Here is a 17,958-nt window from a genome sequence, read left to right as displayed (position 1 = left end):
CTGTTTTAAGTAATTCAAATGTAGATGAGAACATGAAATTTCTTTTCCAGCAGGAAACAAATGAAATCAAAGCACAAAGAAAAAGATAATGAATATTATAAATGAGGTCAATTTTGGATTGCCAAGGTTTTAGCGAGACAATATTTGAATGAAAGGAATCTGGAGAAGCATGGACAACTCCCCCTCCCCTTCCTCATGGTTATGTGACGAATATTATACACGGCATTAAAATGCCATTGAAATCCAGCTGGGATAATAGGTCCCTCTAGAGTGTGTATTATGCTGTAAAATCACACATGTTCTTAATGGTTCTCCCTGTTGCTCCTGTCTTGTCTATGACACCTTAACTGTGTAGTGCTTGGAAGAATCAAGGCTTCAGCGAATGTCCTGAAATCTGCCCCTGGTTCAATGTTTCGTGTATCCTCCAGTGCAAACACAGATCTCCTTTACAATGAGATTTCCCCATTCACTTGAGTTCTATGGAGTTTCCTTCACCATTGAATGGAATGAGGGAGTCCTCTGTGGAGGTGCTCCAACACATTGGAGCTCTCACACCCTTCAGGAAAGGTTTGGCCAAGTCAACCAAATCTATAGACTTGCTGGGTTCCACATAGCCCCTGTTTCAAAGCCGTTGCATTGACTGCCAGTTTGTTTCCAGGCTCGGTTCAAGGTGCTAGTGTTGCAAAGCCTTAAATAACTTAGGCCCTAACTATCTGAAAGAATAGTTCCTTCTGGGAGTCTAGTGAGCAGCCTGAGAGTCATTTCGGGCTCACAGCTGTCCATGGATGCGCAGGTAAATTCTGTGTCCAGGGCAGCTGTTTACCAGCTCCATCTGGTGTGCGGGCTGAGACCCTACCGCTCCACAGACTGTCTTGCCAGAGTGGTGCATGCTCTAGTTATCTCTCGCTTGGACTACTGCAACACGCTCTACGTGGGGCTACCTTTGAAGGTTACCTGGAAACTACAACTAATCCAGAATGCCGCTGGGTGACTGGGAGCGGCCGCTGAGACCACATAACACCTGTCTTGAAAGACCTACATTGGCTCCCAGTACGTTTCCGAGCACAATTCAAAGTGTTGGCGCTGACCTTTAAAGCCCTAAACGGCCTCGGTCCAGTAGACCTGAAGGAGCATTTCCACCCCCATCGTTCTGCCCGGACACTGAGGTCCAGCTCCGATGGCCTTCTGGTGGTTCCCTCAGTGTGAGAAGCCAAGTTACAGGGAACCAGGCAGAGGGCCTTCTTGGTAGTGGCGCCCGCCCTGTGGAATGCCCTCCCACCACATGTCAAAGAGAACAACAATTACCAGACTTTTAGAAGATATCTGAAGGCAGCCCTGTTTAGGGAAGCTTTTAATGTTTGACAGACTATTGTATTTTAATATTTTGTTGGAAGCCGCCCAGAGTGGCTTGGGAAACCCAGCCAGATGGGCGGGGTATAAATAATAAATTATATTATCATCATCATCATTATTATTATTCTCCACGGACTCTCTTGGGTGTTTAAGATCAACAGAGGGGGCCTCTTGGTAGCTCTACTGCCCTCAGAAGTTTGAAGGTGGTGGCCCAGAATCAGGCATTCTCTGTGGCAGTGCCTATGTTGTACAATACCCTCTGCACCTTCCTCATACGGTTCCCACTGCACACAGAAGATGCACCTCTTTGACACCCGAGATATGTGTTTTCATGGAGCTTGCTTATTCCTGCAACTGTAATTTGGTCTAATTGCTTTTAATGTTGAATTTTAAATTGCTGTAACCCTCCCTGGGGCCAGGTGGTAGAGGCTGGGCAATAAATAATGCTAATATAGGGAAATTAAGTTGATCATATGTGGTAGCCAGAAGGCCTTATTTTCTCAAGAGAGAATCCATGTTTTTAGATTGCTGAGGATGAAATTGAGGAGGGAGGATTAAATGGTAGAGCCTGGAGGGGAGGGTATATGACTTTAGCTGCTGAAGAATGCTCTGTCAGAGCAGGACAGTGTGCAATCTCTACTTTGCCGTGGTCATGTTTCATACGTGCCTGGCTGCCCTGCTATATTTCTAATAAAGACAGAACAGCCAATGGTGGATTGTGTGTTCACACACACATTGCATATGGCCATTGTGTAGTCCTAGCCTTCCAGTCATCGCTGACTACAGTCCCCCTGTAATTTCAGATCTGCCTGTGGGTTTTTTTGGCTGGAAATTCTTAGAACTGCTGCTTTAAAAGGACTACCTGCCACAGTCTTCGTTGGCTGGTATAGCAAGGCCCCATACATAGACAGACGTTGTGTTTGTTGTCAGCCTCAGGTGGTAGACATTACTCATTATCTGTTGGCCTGCCCCTTATATAGAGACCCAAGAGATCACTCTTTGAAACCCCTGTTTACACAAGCTAGAAGGTACACCCCAGCAGAAATGGCTCGGTTTCTTTTGAGTGACAACAATAGCTTCATAGTACACAGAGTGGCTGGGGGGGGAACAGGAGAAAGGAGTTAGATAAAATCTCTACAAATTGTTTTGGGGATTTGGAAGCTTAATCTGAAATCAAGCTAGATTTAAGCTTGCTGGTGTCTCTGGTAATTTCTCTCTTACGTCATGGATGTTTGGTTATATTATGGATGCATGTTCCATGTTACTTTATTAATACCATTGCTATAAGTTTGTCATGGCCTTTGGCTAGAACAATAAACTTATCAACTAAAGAACTAAAAGGACTGGTGAGTGGGGAGTGAGAGTAAGGGATGTTTCACATGCTTTGATTTCCAGAAAGTGTCCTTAAATTGGCACAAGACAGTCTCTCTCTCTCCCCAACCCCACATGTTATGGTAGAACAGGGCAGGGGGAGGGATAACTGTTCAAACAGTTAAAATGGTTGTCCTTGTGAATCAGCAGCCCAGACTTTTCCCACTACCACAAGTGCATCTAGAAGCATGTATTTTATTGCCCTGCAGTGATTTGAAGCTCCCCACTTTGCAAGTGTGAATTTTGTTGATATACCACCAGAAAGCAACATGTAGCCACTTCTTCAGCAGTGGAAAGAAGAGTGATTTGGCCCCTAAGATACAATATTGAACCAGGACTGAAAGCTTGGCCCAGACAGCTCTTCTGCTCTGACAGATACAGCTCTAGTTGTGATCACCAATTCTCCACAGTGTTCATCTTTAGAAAGATAGCCAGGATGCTCATGGGGGAGGGGGGAAGGGCTAATGTACCCACAAGAATCCCCAGCTCTCTAAAAGGTCGTTGAAGAATATTTTTACTGACAGTTGCATTCATGGTTGGCTGCGTGCTGAGTATGACCAAGGGATTTCCAACGAGATTCTGAGTCTGGCAGTCAGTTTTGGCATGTTGGTCACATACTCCGCAGGATCAGAAATGTATCATTGCTGTCTTTGGTGCAGATGAGCAATGTGACGACCGAGTATTGTCTGGACATCATAAGGAAATTTGAGGTTTCGGAAGAAAACAAGACCAAAAATGTTCTGGGTATAGAAGGTAACATCTTTCAGATTTCCCCTGTTTACTTAAATGGCATCTTTCATGCAGCAGTGTTTTCTCTGTGGCAAAGGTTTGGTATGAGATTTATGTGTGAGAGCAACCAACTATTATAAGGATTGCCAATGTGGCCTTCCCTCGGGCACTCGGGGTCTTCTTCCCCTTTTTAAATTAGACTTGAGAGAAGCATTTGGTTTTTGCCAATAAAATTGATTGTGGTGTATGCTTTGCACCCATGAGAGTTTCTCTAGCTTGACATAGGAAAACAACAATAAAAGGTAAAAGTTTGCCCATTGGCCCCCAAAGGTTGCTGACCCCAAAACTGTTCTATAATTCAATCCCAATGGTACTTCCAATGGCTCTTCTAATTTTCCATTCCCACCACCCATCCCAAATACTGTTACTTCTACACTCGTAGGCAGAAGTAAGGGTTTGTTCAGTGCACCACTCATCTGGATGGGAAATTGCTCACATAGACGGCGGCTGCACACGCAGTTTGCCTTTCTAGTCCCAGCGTGGTGTAGTGGTTAAGAGCGGTAGTCTCGTAATCCGAGGAACCGGGTTCGCATCTCTGCTCCTCCACATGCAGCTGCTGGGTGACCTTGGGCCAGTCACACTTCTCTGAAGTTTCTCAGCCCCACTCACCTCACAGAGTGTTTGTTGTGGGGGAGGAAGGGAAAGGAGAATGTTAGCTGCTTTGAGACTCCTTAGGGTAGTGATAAAGCAGGATATCAAATCCAAACTCCTATTCTTCTTCAAAACCTTGTGCTAGAAAGTGGAAATTCTGCCCATGAGCTGTTTGGTTTCAGCTCTCCCCTTTCTTCTCCCTCAATAGCTGATAAACAGGGCTCCCTCAACCTTAAAAGGCCTCTATAGATGCATGCCATTTTATCTTGTATGCAGAATTCCAAATTGTTCATAGTGAAAGAGAAATAATTCTCATCCCCACAAAAAACTAAAGATGATTCTCTACCCCCCCCCCCCAGGACGGTTGTTGAGTAAATTCCGATAGCAAGGACAATGACTTGCTTGCTAGCGAAATGATTTTGTTGACGGAACAGCAGTAGTTAATGTGAGCAATCTTGCCTGAATCTGTACATTGAAATTGGCACAGTGGAGCTCTCTAGGGTCTGAGAGAATTTTTCCTCCTTTTCCTCCCCATAAAGCCTGAAGAAATCAGGCAGTCTGAAAGCAAGCTTAATAACAGGGTTGGGTGTTTGGGGACCTTCATAGCCTTCTGTTGTTGCTTATTTATTATTGAAGCTCTCTTATATAGCTCTACTTGAATCTCTTTTTCTCTCTCATTGTTGCTTTTTGGTTTTTTTAAAAAAAGGTCTGAAGACTCTATTTGTCTGGTGTTACTGCTTTCTATTCCTTGGTTTCAACTGAAAGTAGCTATTTTTCATTACATTACTGATGAGAGAGATTGGACCAGGCATAGGCAAACTCTGGCCCTCTAGATGTTTGGGACTACAGTTCCCATCATCCCTGACCACCGGTCCTGTTAGCTAGGGATGATGGGAATTATAGTCCCAAACATCTGGAGGGCTGGAGTTTGCCTATGCCTGGGTTATTAGACTTTGGCTTTAATTGGTGGAGGAACCCATGGGAGGGTTTGGTGTTGTTTTTTGAAATTGTGCCCCCCCTTGTTTCCTGACCCTTTCTTTTTTAATTCCCTATCCCCTATGCCTCCTTATTTATTTCCTCCAAACACAAAGCCCAAGCATGATTCATTGGATACTTGGGCAAGTTTATTATCTCTCTGTTTGTTGCTCCTTCGAAGGCTTCACAAACTTCATGCGCAGTCCCGCCTGTGACGTGTTCAACCCGCTTCACAGTGAGGTGAACCAGGATATGGATCAACCCCTTTGCAATTACTACATTGCTTCTTCTCACAACACATACCTAACTGGTGACCAGCTTCTGTCTCAGTCTAAAGTTGAGATGTACGCCCGAGTTCTTCAAGATGGCTGCCGATGTCTTGAAGGTGCCCTCTTTTTCTATATTTTATATTAGGTTGGAATATGTTGGGTTTTGGTAAACTGCTTGCTTACATCTGAGTGGTATGTAATTTTTTTTAAAAAATCAAGTCAATAAATATTTCTGTAGGGTTTGCTCTAAGGTTAATTCCTCAGACGAGGTGTGTGTGGAGAGACAGACAGACAGACAGAGAAACTATGCTGCACACAGATCAATATTCGATCTGGCATATCACTATATTTGTAGCAAAACTAGGTGATTTACTGTTGAAAAGCAACAGGAACGAAAAGCCCCCTGGCCACATACAATCTGAAACGCTGCTTCTTTCATTAGAATGTAATGTGATGCTGCAGTAGACTTGTTCCAACACTCCTGCTTCTCCTTTTTTCTTTTTTCAAAAAATGAAATCTATATTGAATCTGCTGAAATGATTCTTTGCAGTTGTTTGTAAGCAGCATGGTGCCATTCAGAAAGTTAGATTTCTGAAAATTGAATTTGCAAAGCACAGTGTAAGTGGTTCACTTATATGCAAAGGAGACGGTTTGAAAACATCATTGCTAAAACTGAGTTTGGTGTTCATTCATATGCGTATGAGAAACTCCGTTAGCCCTTTGGCAAGTTTAAAGTAATAATACTAACCCTTTTAAATCAAAATCCAATAATAAAGTCATATGAGCATACTGTTTAGATAAGGTACTGCGTTACTATCTCCGTTAGCAATTGAACAAGATTACTTAAAAAAAGAATTCCCCAGGCAGAGGTGATGCTAAATATGTCAGGAGCAACCGCTTAAATAAATATAAGTAACCACATTATTACATTAATAGCCACATCACTTTTTAGTCACTTTGGGGTGGGGTGGGGGTAGAATAATAGCAGGTGTGGTGGTGATTTTCACTGGGGCTGCAACAAACAGTGAGGGGTTTTTTGACCCTTTCACTCCCACTGTTATGCTGATAAAAAGTGCCCGTGCCCATAGCTGTCAACTTTTCCCTTTTCTTGAGAGGAATCCTATTCCGAATAAGGGAATTTCCCTTTTAAAAAAAGGGAAACGTTGACAGCTATGCCCATGCCTGCTATGAGCTCCTAGGAGGGAAGTTCCCGCTGATTTAATTTGGTACATAAATATTGATTTCTATCAGTGTAGAAAATTCTGCAGTTGTCTCAGACAAGTGCACCAACTCTCATTTATTGGACTAATCATGGCATATGCCAGTAATTCTGCCCAGAATGTGTTTGTTGTCAAAACACAAACATTTGAAGTGACATGAAATTGTAAGCTTAATAAGATATTATTCCAGCCTGATCTGGAATCTCTTGTTGAATTCAGTATCAATGAATGGACCTCTCTGTGTGCAATTTCCCCCTGCACCTTCCATGGAAGTAAAGTTGGCACGGGAGCTCTGGGTGCATAATGCATTCTTTAAGATGTGATTGCTTAATTAGGGAGCATATGTTGAATTCTTTGGAACATTGCTTGGAGCACTGAGCACAATGGAAGCAAATGGGGCTGGGACTAAGTACCTATGGGTATAGATTCAGGTAGGTAGCCGTGGGGATACCTATGGGAATGTTAAGGGTAGTAGAGGAGAACATATATTGATTAAATATTATCCTTCCTTCACTCACGCTAGTGAGTCATGCAGTAGAGCAGATTCACCTCAATATAGCAGAAAGCTAGTTTGCAGATTCATTGGAATCTCTTTAGTTAAGCAATATTATTCCTGGTGTCCCCTTTGATCCCTTTTAAAAGAATAAAGACACAAGAGTCTTTCCTTAAAAGTAACAAGAAGTCTCCTCACATTCAGTTCACAGTATGATCCCTGGAGGCAGACTTTAGCCTGTAGTTACAGAACATAGTGTGAGTCCATGAGAGCCAGCAGATAGCAAAATACATTAAGAAAACAGCATCAAGAGAAGAAAATGGCAGCATGGTATCGAGAGAGAGAGAGAGAGAGAGAGAGAGAGAGAGAGAGAGAGAGAGATGGCTGTGTGACTCAGCTCTTTTATAAAGTCAGCCAGGGTCACGCCCATCTCCCTGGCCACACGCAGGGGAAGGACGCTCCAGACCAGTGGAACAGGAAATTATACTGGCTGGAGTAACATCCCCCTGCCTGTGTCCACTCTAGGAGAACAAGGAATGTTGTATTTCACTGCTCCAGTGGTTTACATCTCACAGTACCAACAGCCAATTTGGACTTGAGAGGCATACTAGGAATGGTTGACTGCATGGTAAGATAGTCTTAAGTGTACATGTATCAAGGTGAGGAAGATATGGTTAAGGAGGTCCCTTTTGTGTTAGAGTATTTTTATATAATTCAGATCTCCTTCGACTGTTCCAACATATGACTTTTCCAGAGAACCAGACTTGTGCCATACATATTCATCAAATACAGGACCAAATTAACTACCAGATGGTGGGCAAATGATCAAACTTCCATTACAAAGATATGAATTTTTTGTGCGTACCCCTCCCCACAATTCAACTCTAGCCAAGTAAAAGGCTATAGTCAGAGCTCTTACTCGGACTTCTGCTGTAGTTTTCTTGGCAGGTATCCTTGCTAATTACGCTTGATGATAATGACAGCAGAACAGTCAGCTTTAATCATTTTGCCAGCCTGAGATTGTGGAAAAGATGAGACTTGATGCATGTAATAAGAGAATGTTCATTTGTTGAGCAGGATTTCCACATGCCAGATCTTTGTGTGCGTGTTTGGAATGCCTCTTCCTCTCCCATTATCACGAAAGAAAAAGGGGGAAAGTTTATTCTTTGGAAGAATATTTATTTAATGTGCAACTTTCTTGTCTCAACAGTTGACTGCTGGGATGGTCCTGATGGGGAGCCAGTTGTGCATCACGGTTATACCCTGACTTCCAAAATACTTTTTAAAGATGTAGTGGAAGCAATCAACAAAAATGCCTTTGTTAAGAATGAGTAAGTATAGCAGGGACTTTGAACAATCCATAGTAGTACAATTGTACCTTGGAAGCCAAATGGAATCCGTTCTGGAATTCCGTTTGATTTCTAAAACGTTTGACTTCCAAGGTGTGGCTTCTGATTGGCTGCAGGAGCTTCCTGCAGCCAATCGGAAGCCACAGAAGCCCTGCTGGACGTTTGGCTTCCAAAAGAAGGTTCGCAAACTGGAACACTCACTTCTGGGTTTGTGGTGTTCGGGAGCCAAAACGTTTGACTGCTAAGCTGTTCATCAACCAAGGTATGACTGCACATGCATTCAATGTACTATAATGCCATAATCTCCTGTTATTAAAGTCGCACAGTGATTAATATAATATTTCCCTGTTGCTGTGTTGGGCAATAGATATAGAACACAATATAGATTTTAACCTCTGGTAAAAACTCTGGAAAAGTGACTTGAAATTTACAGCATGTTATTCTTTGAAGGAGAACTACTTGAAAATGATTCACAGGTGGTGTTTAACTCTGAGTAGGCTTCCTAAGATTTACAAGGCAGAATCAGATAAGTGCTAGAAGTGTAAAAAGGTGGAGGGAACATTCTTTCATATGTGGTGGACATGTAAAAGGATAAAAGATCTATATGATCTATAATGAATTGAAAAAATATATGTTTAAAAATACTTTCCCAAAAACCCAAAGTACTTTCTGTTGGGGATAATTCAGACTGAAATTCCCAAAGGTTACTTATGTATGCAACAACTGTGGCCTGTGTTTTGTTAGCCCCAAAATGGAAAACGAACGAGGTCCCAGCCAAAGAAGAATGCCAACTTAAGTTGACAGAATATGCACAACTTGCAGACTTAACATATAGAATAAGAGAACAAGAAGAACATATGTTTAAAGAAGATTGGAAAACGTTTATTGAATATATGGGAAATATTTGTGTACAGCTGAAAACACTGGCAGCATTAAGATAAATTCAACAGTGTAAATAAGTTTTGATGGATGCAATAATGGAATAGTGAATAGTATAGTTTTTGTAAAATATGCAGGGATTTAAGATATGTAAAATGAACCATGGAAAGAGATGAAGGGAAGTCATTGATATATTAAGGATGTGTATTTGAAATTGTAAAACAGAAAAAAGTGCACAGTGTAATGTTAATCTCTCTCCCTGTTGCTGTGTTTGTGTTGACACACAACTTTTTAAACTCCAGAATTCTAGAGTTGGAAGGGATCCTGAGGGTCATCTAGTCCAACGCCCTGCAATGCAGGGATCTTTTGCCCAACGTGGAACTCGAACCCACGACTCTTAGATTACGAGTCTCTGTGCTCTACTGACTGAGCTATGAGAGTCACAAGCTCTCCAACAGCCAACTACTTATTATTTTTATTAATATTATTTATTTAATTTATATACCGCCCTGCATCGCAACATCTCTGGGCGATTCAGAGAATAAATAACAATAATTCAAGTTTTGCCTCCGTCCTCTTCCTTACAAGAGGCAGCGCTGAGACTAAGGGTTGGGGGCGGGGGGCGGGAAGGAAACTGATACGCAGCATCGCTCCCTGAATCAGATGCAAGTCAGAAGACAGGCAGGTGAAGGCAGACTGAGGTTGGTGGAGACATGATGTAGGTTTCTCAAATTTGGTATAGAGTGGAGAAAGTGGATAGAGATAAGTTTTTCTCCCACTCTTCATAATACGAGAGCCTGGGGTCCTCAAACAAAGCTGAAGTTATGAAAACCAACACACCACAATCATTCTGTGTTGTGCTGTGATGGGCTAGATGTTTGCCAAGATAAATTTTTGAGACCTTGGGGGTCCCTCCCCCTCTCCTCCCCTCTTCCTTTTAGATTTCCAATTATATTGTCTATCGAAAACCACTGCAGTATTCAACAGCAAAAGAAAATTGCCCAATACCTCAAGGAGATTTTCAGTGACAAGCTGGACTTGACTTCGGTGAGCGCGGGAGATTCCAAGCAGCTTCCAAGTCCTCAGAGTTTGAAAGGCAAAATCCTAGTCAAGGTAAAATGATGTTTTGTTAGTTGCTGAAATATTGCCCCCTGCTGCCCTCACCTCTTTCTGTGTTCCTTTTGAAAGGTGATATTTCACCCTCCGTAGTTGTGCTGAGGCTTAGCATGCATTTGCCAGAACGACGAGATGTATGTTTATTCCAGAGACTAAGGTGGGATTGCCAGGGCAGCGAATTCCTCTCCCAACTTGCCCTGCACTTTTCCTGTACTGCAAAAAAAGCTATCAATTTATTTGTATTTGCCTCTGCCTGGAAATGAACGCACTTGTAGGAATGTAGCAGGGTGAGGCAGAGACTTTCTATTACAAAGATAAGTTTTTTTTCTGTATATTTTTCATTGTGAGAGTTTTACGCTCACAGAGGAATCAAAGACGTCAAGCATAAAATTGCAGTACATTGATACAGCAAATGGGAAGCACAACTCTTGTTGCCATCCATCTGTCTTGAGAGACAATGGAGTGTGCCTCTGGGGGTGAAGCCAAGCCACTGTTTTAGCAGCACCCAAGTGGCCTCCCTTGGGCATAAGCCTGGACAGGGTGTGTGGAGGTCCTGGGTTGCCCAGACGACAAGACCCCCCTCTCGGCCTCATTGATCCATCCCAAAGAAAAGTAGAACAATACGTTTGGCACCAGCATGGCTGCAGGAGTTGCCAGAAGGAAGCCACCAAGGTGCCACCCAACCATCTTAGGGCCTCCACTCCAGGTTTTTGTAGGGTTTTGTCAGGGAACTGCCATCGGCTCAGAGGCAAGAAATAGAAGGGCAGTTGTGTTACAGGGAGCCTCCGAAAATCTTGCGAAGCAGTTCCTCTTCCGGCGAGGAGGAAAGCCCCACCTCCAGTGGAGAAGAGGTGCAAGGACCAGAGGATGCTGGTGGGAGCCTTAACACCGCTCCTGGGCAAGTCGTACAGGGGGGAAACACGCCCTTGCCATCACCCATCCTTTGCAGTAGTTTGAGGCGCAGAGAGGGGAGGAGACGTTTGGGGGTAATGAAACTCTTGGGGGAAGTCCAAAAAAAAAAAGACCACTCCCAGATTCTGCTAGTGATTGAGCCAGACATGAGCTTTGGGGCTCTTCACTGTAAATAGTTTGCACCAAAATAAAGCCTGTAAAACACAAGTCGGAGTCCTGCCTGGTTACTCTCGAGCAACCGCAACAGCCACCTGACAGGTTTGTTCCTTAACCTTTTCTTCTCCCAAAGATGTCCCACAAGGCAGCAGAGGAGAGGTCCATCTAACAGTCAGATTAAAATAAAGATAAGTAAAATGCAAGCAAGCAACACCCCCATCCCACAACCATAATGTTTTGTTTTTTTAAGTACCTGGTTTGATCGGAAACAACATAAAATCCACCCACCCCATTTGTACCACAACAGGAGCTACACCTTCATGGGAGATGAACTTGAAATTGTGTGAATCCTCTATGTAGTTTGTCCCTAAGTACCATTGTATCTCATTTGCTTGGTGTATGTATGGTATGAAGCCAAGAGCAGCAGTGATTTCCCTTATTGACTGTTCCATGTCCGTAAAGGGCTATAGAGCTTGAGACCAGGATACCTGAAAGTTCATCTAACCCTTTATATACCTAGCAAATCACTGCAACCTGCAAGTTAGGGCATCTTGCATATACCATCTTGTCAGGATATCAATTCTGAGCAATGTAGGAAGCAGGCCTTTAGTGCTGGGGAATCCTTTGGAATCCCCTCCCCTTGAATATTAGAAAGACACCATCTTTGTTGTCCTTTTGGTGCCTACTGGAGACCTTCCTCTTTGAACAGGCCTTTTGAGATTTCTCCCAGTCTGCTTTGGCACTGGAGTTGTTTTAGAGATGGTTGTGTGCAGGATCCCCATTCAGCTGGCCGGCAGCAAAGGATTAATACCATCTGACAGAAAGCCAGAGCCAGAAAACTTGATGGCTTTTCTGAGTAGGAGAACCATTCCAGTTTCTGACTGTGCCTTTCATGGAGCAGAGTTGCAGCTGCAGAGCTCCGCCTTGGGAATACAGCCAAGTTCAGTTTTGTTGTTGTTGCATATTTTCATTGGGGAAACAGCAATTTGACATCTGAGTTCTTTAAGATCTCTAGGGTGGGCACCACTGAGATCTGGTGCCTTTTTAGCCCTAGAGCGCCATCTTTTGTTGTATTTGTTTGACTAGTTTTGTCAAGACACTCCCCCCTCCAAAAAAGAAAAAATAAAAAAAAATGTGCAGGCATAGATTTCTGTCCAGACATGTTCTGTATGAACATTAATGCAAAGAAGTAGTTTAGTTTCTCTGCAGACTCTCTGGCCCTCTTTCCCTAACCCTTTCATTCCTTTATCGTCTGATAGTCCAGTTGCTTTTCTTGTGTGTTTCCAGCTTTGGATCATTTGTCTCCATGTTCTTAGTAACAATATTCCTCCGATTGTCTTGGTTGCTTGTGTCCTTGCCAGCTTACAAATCTTTCGCTGGAGTTTTATGCCTGGTTTGGGCAAGTCTTTGACTTCTTGAAAAAGAAAGTTGTTGCGCCTCTTCCCCCCCCCCCCGATAGCTTCCTAATGGTTTCTGAATGGTTTTTGAAGGCAGCCCCAGAAAGAGCACAATTGCAATGTAACTAGTGGATATGCAACCATGGGCAGGTTTGATTGTACCAAGGATGGCTCAACTGTCTAAGCCGGGCAGAAGCACTCCTGGAATGTTGCCACCACTTCTTTCTAGCCAGTCTCAAGGCAACTTTCTACTTCCCGAGTGTGACATTAGCTTGATCTGGTGGATTTTTATTTCCTCTTGATTCTGACTTGGATAAATAACATTGCAGTGGCGATCAAGTGATTTCAGTTGATGTGAGGAGAGCATCCTCTCTTATCACTTTTCGCTTTTAATCAAAATCAGAGGCTGGTAAGCACATATTGCAAAATGTGCATTTCACTTCCTGATCATCAGTCTCAGTCAGACCTTTCATTTTCATAGCATGCTCTCGAATACCACAGTTGATCTGCTCCTGCAAGGGAGATTTTGTCTCTTTGAATAATATTATTGATCCTGTAAGTCACTCTTGTACACCACTGATCAGTGGCCATTAACTGTTGCGCCAAGCAAGTAAAAAGATAACAGGTATATAAAGTAATAAACTGGTAGGTACTCTGTGTAGCAGTCTTGAAGTTAGCCGCTTAATCTGACCAAGTAACAATTCTTTCCAGATGAGTATTGCACTTGGAGAGATTGATCAAAAACACATTGGGTTATATTCCAACTAAGTTCTATTAAGAGTAGATCCATTGAAATTAATGGACCTATGTTAGCCATGCTCATTAATTTCAGTGGATCTGCTTTGAAGAGAATTCACATTGGATACAACCGCTTGGATGCAAATTATTTATCGGTATGGGTGCTGGTAATTTGATGGCCTTTCTCTTGCTACCTTCCTATAATCCTTTACTTGGAATGAGTCGTTCAGCCCTGTGTCTATATTGTATGTCACTGGACATTCAGAAACACTCATGCAGAGATAGAATCATAGAAACATGGAGCTGGAAAAGACCTTTCAGGTCATCTAGTTAAGCACCCTACCCAATGATGGCAGGAAATCCAGAGCTAGATTTTGCCTCTGCTTGAGGACTTGCAATGCGGGAAATCCCAGGCCCCCACTACCAAATTGATTCCACCATCTGACTCAAGAGTTTCCATCTAACTGGGGTCTCCAGCTGTTTTTGGACTACAATACCCATCTCCCCTGACAACTGGTCCTTCTAGCTAGGGATGATGGGAGTTGTAGTTCAACAACAGCTGGAGGCCCAAGTTAGGGAAACTCTGATCTAGCTCCTCTTACCATCAGAAACTTTCTCTTTCTTTCTGCTCAACTGAAGTCTACCGTAAGCCCATCAAATGTAGCCAACCTCTGGGGCAACGGAGAACAAGTCACCTTCTAGGTCAGTGGTGCTTTTAAAAGAGGATTAGAGAAATCCATGAAGAATAAAGCTATCAATGGCTACCAGCCCTGATGGTTATATTCTGCCTTTGCCATTTGCTGGAAGCCACAGGAGGAGAGAGACCTGCTGCCGCTGCTGCTCTCAGTTCCTCCTGCTTGCCGACTTCCCACAGGGATCCCTGGTTTAGTCTGATCTACCTCTTTTTTAGGGACACGGGTGGCGCTGTGGGTTAAACCACAGAGTTTAGGACTTGCCGATCAGAAGGTTGGCGGTTCGAATCCCTGTGACGGGGTGAGCTCCCATTGCTCGGTCCCTGCTCCTGTCAACCTAGCAGTTCGAAAGCACGTCAAAGTGCAAGTAGATAAATAGGTACTGCTCTGGCGGGAAGGTAAGCGGCGTTTCCGTGCGCTGCTCTGGTTCGCCAGAAGCGGCTTAGTCATGCTGGCCACATGACCCGGAAGCTGTACACCGGCTCCCTCAGCCAATAAAGCGAGATGAGCGCCACAACCCCAGAGTCGGCCACGACTGGACCTAATGGTCAGGGGTTCCTTTACCTTTACCTTTTACCTATTTTTTATAATATGTAAAAAAATATTTATTTGGTTTTTCAGATTAAAGTTTTACAATCACATACCCCAGGCATGTCCAACAGGTAGATTGTGATCTACTGATAGATTGTGGGGTGATCCTGGTAGATCTCTGGCCCCCCAGTGATCTCCCTCCCCCCAAAAGGGGAAAAAACAACTGTGGCTTCCTAAAGAAAGCTCAACAACTTTGGTCCATCTAATGACAATAGGTAGATCACTGCCATTTTTTTTATACTGTGAGTAGATCGCAGTCTATTGGAAGTTGGACATCCCTGACATACCAAGTTAGTTTTATTGCGGCAAAAGCCAACGACACAGAACACCACAAGATCAAACAAAAGGAAATCAACAACAGCATCAAAAAAGAGAAAAAAATTACACAAGGGAACTTCGCAGTGTGCCATTCAACAAAAGAGATTTACGCTTCCTGATTGCCAAAGTGCAAAATTTGGCCACCTCATATGATATTGAGCTTGAGGAATCTTCCAGAAGGTATTTTCGTAGAATTTCAGGGAAGGATTCCAAATAATATTGAAGGGGTGTAAATTTTGATAAAACGGCAAAATAAGTTGAACTTGTTCTTCACTATAAAATTCGCAAAATAGAAGGATGTGAGTGACAGATTCTACCTTATTAGACATACAGGGGCAGAGACGCGCATAAATTTGCCGTACAGCACTGCTGAGGGCATTGTCTCAAAGCAGGCTCTGGAGAAAGCCCATCTATAAGCTTCATTAGTGATGTTAGTTAAGTAAGGGGCAGCTGCAAAATTAGGCCAAGCTTTTAAACATCTATACGTCTCCGGGAGTAGGGCGTCTTCTTGTTGTAATTCCCTGACATTCTTGTTGTAATGTCCCTGACATACCCAAAATACCACGTAAGAACAAGATTCCAAAGAATCTCCTGGACTTCCCTCCTCCCTTTTGTGGGTCCTATTGTTAATAATTTCCTTCTGCTTCTCTTAAGATAATCCAAACCTTTTACATCTCCATTATGTCCAAAATTCACCATTAAACTACAAGCGTTACTCCGATCGTACGAACGATTTTAGCTGTTTACAGTGGTTTTAAAGATAAATTATAAATTTTCCCCATTCCTTTTAAAAAATTTGGTCTTCCTGATTTTTTATTCTTCCTGTCATTTTAGCCATTGCAGCATAAATGACCTACCTCAAAGGCTTGCTATGTGGCTAAGAAGTCACCTTGGGCTCCTTGGAAGAATGTAGGATAGAAATGTAATTTTTAAAAAGAAAAGCAATGTAAGAAATCGTTTTTACAATAGCAACGGCTCCCTTGTAAAATATGTGCTAATCAGCGACGAATTGCATACAGACCCAAGCTTGGTGCAACTTTTGCATTTAGTGCTGGATAAATGTGCATCAGTTTGCAGTGCAATCCTAACCTTGCTTACTAGGAAGTAAGTCCTGCTGAATTCAAAGAGGCTTACTCGCAGGTAAGTGGGGATTAGGATCGTAGCCTTTGCCTGTACTGAGCAACCCATGATTTAGCACAAGCCGCTTCATTTGTTTTACATCCTTATTTGCAGCCAATCCTAACGACGCTTAAGATATTCTGATGTAATGCTTAATGAAAATGAATGGTTTAATGAAAATGAACGGTGCAGCGTTTTGTCTTCATTAGTGCCGGAGATAGCAGAGTTGAGTGTTTTTCCAGCTTGGCCAGTAGAACTGAAAGAATTTAGACCAAGGGTAGCCAACGTGGTGCTCTCAGTATGCTATCAGACTCCATCTTCCATCGCTGCTGGTCATTGGCTATCCTGGCTGGGGCTGATGGCAGCTGGGATGCAGCAACATCTGGGGTTGGCACCCCATTGGCTATTTCAGATATGGACAGCAAAGTCATGTGAAACATGTAGTGGGGAGAGCATCTTCCTTGTCATTGTTATATAATAATGACAAGCTTGTACCAAAACACTGACACTTGCGTACTGCATTATATAAAGTGATATCGCACTACGCTAAGTGGAACAAGCATGATTCTCCACATCTGGAGCTTGCAGGCCTGTTCTGACCCATTAGTGTCTGAAAGGCTCAAGATACTCATTTACAAGTATGTCAGCAATCCTTAGTGCACATCTGTCAGAAGCCAGGCTGAGCTTCTAATTTAGGACTGCCCAGTAAACTTCGAAATAAATCTTCATGGTTTGGTTCTCTGTGGGCGACACAGTGCGTAGCTCAGAATTAAAACTGAAATAGTGGTAGGGGTTTTTTTAAAAGAAAAGGAGGGAGAGAGAGTGCGCTTCATGTTGAAAATATAGTAATTTCCTGAATGCACACCAGATTAGAAAGATATATCAGCTGTATTCTGCAGGGACCACTGCAGGATCCAGCAGTGTGTCCAAATATTTCAGAAATTCATTGAATGAAAGAGCAGAGTGTATGCGTAATAACTGTGCAGGCCATTTGAAACTTGGAGGGACCGCAAACAATTTGGAAGATTTTAAAGAATATTTTGCAATCTTTCTTTAATAGAAATGGTTGGGCTCCCTGCCATTTTGACTACGTAAGCGAGGGCATTCACAGTCTGAACATCAGAAGCAGACAGAATTATGTGATGCCTGCATATTTTATAGAATCATCACGGAGGTCTTTAGATGATTTCAATATATTTTATCGTAAGGAAATATTTCTGCTGCGTAATAAAGATGTACTCGATTTGGATTTCAAATGACTAGCAATTTTGTGCTGTAACACTCATTTTTTCAGGGTAAAAAGCTCCCGTATAGTCTTGGAGCAGATGCTGAAGAAGGAGAGGTTTCTGATGAAGACAGCGCTGATGAAATTGAAGATGATTGCAAGTTAAAGGTTTCTTACGTAAGTGTGCTTAGCAACTTCCCTATAACTAATTTCCCAGCAGTTGCGTAGAGCTGCATTTCACACACAGCTTAAGTTGAAATGTGAATTGCATGTGACGTTTTTGCATTCAGGGATCTGAACCATGTTTTAATCGCCCTATTCTCACCGAGCGTCCCTGTGGTGAGGCTCCTTGCTGCTGAGGTGTGCTTCCGGGTACAAGAACTTCTTAGCCATACGTTGATATTC

General features: G+C 42.9%; 1 protein-coding gene across 24 annotated transcripts in view; it reads left to right on the top strand.

The window, feature by feature from the left end:
• PLCH1 (phospholipase C eta 1) overlaps positions 1 to 17,958 on the top strand; it is a 150,413-nt gene that overhangs the window by 92,206 nt on the left and 40,249 nt on the right. For all 24 annotated transcript variants that reach the window (XM_083739075.1, XM_083739070.1, XM_083739061.1 and 21 more), the window contains 5 exons: positions 3,384 to 3,477; positions 5,261 to 5,464; positions 8,272 to 8,392; positions 10,231 to 10,402; positions 17,623 to 17,730. In XM_083739075.1, coding sequence (XP_083595201.1) covers positions 3,384 to 3,477; positions 5,261 to 5,464; positions 8,272 to 8,392; positions 10,231 to 10,402; positions 17,623 to 17,730 — 699 coding nt within the window. The remainder of the gene's footprint in view (positions 1 to 3,383; positions 3,478 to 5,260; positions 5,465 to 8,271; positions 8,393 to 10,230; positions 10,403 to 17,622; positions 17,731 to 17,958) is intronic.

Source organism: Podarcis gaigeae, assembly GCF_964106915.1.
Source record: "Podarcis gaigeae genome assembly, chromosome: 5".
NCBI classification, from domain to species: Eukaryota; Metazoa; Chordata; class Lepidosauria; order Squamata; family Lacertidae; genus Podarcis; species Podarcis gaigeae.
The sequence above is the reverse complement of the archived record's forward strand: the minus strand, read 5'-3'. Positions and strand labels throughout refer to the sequence as shown.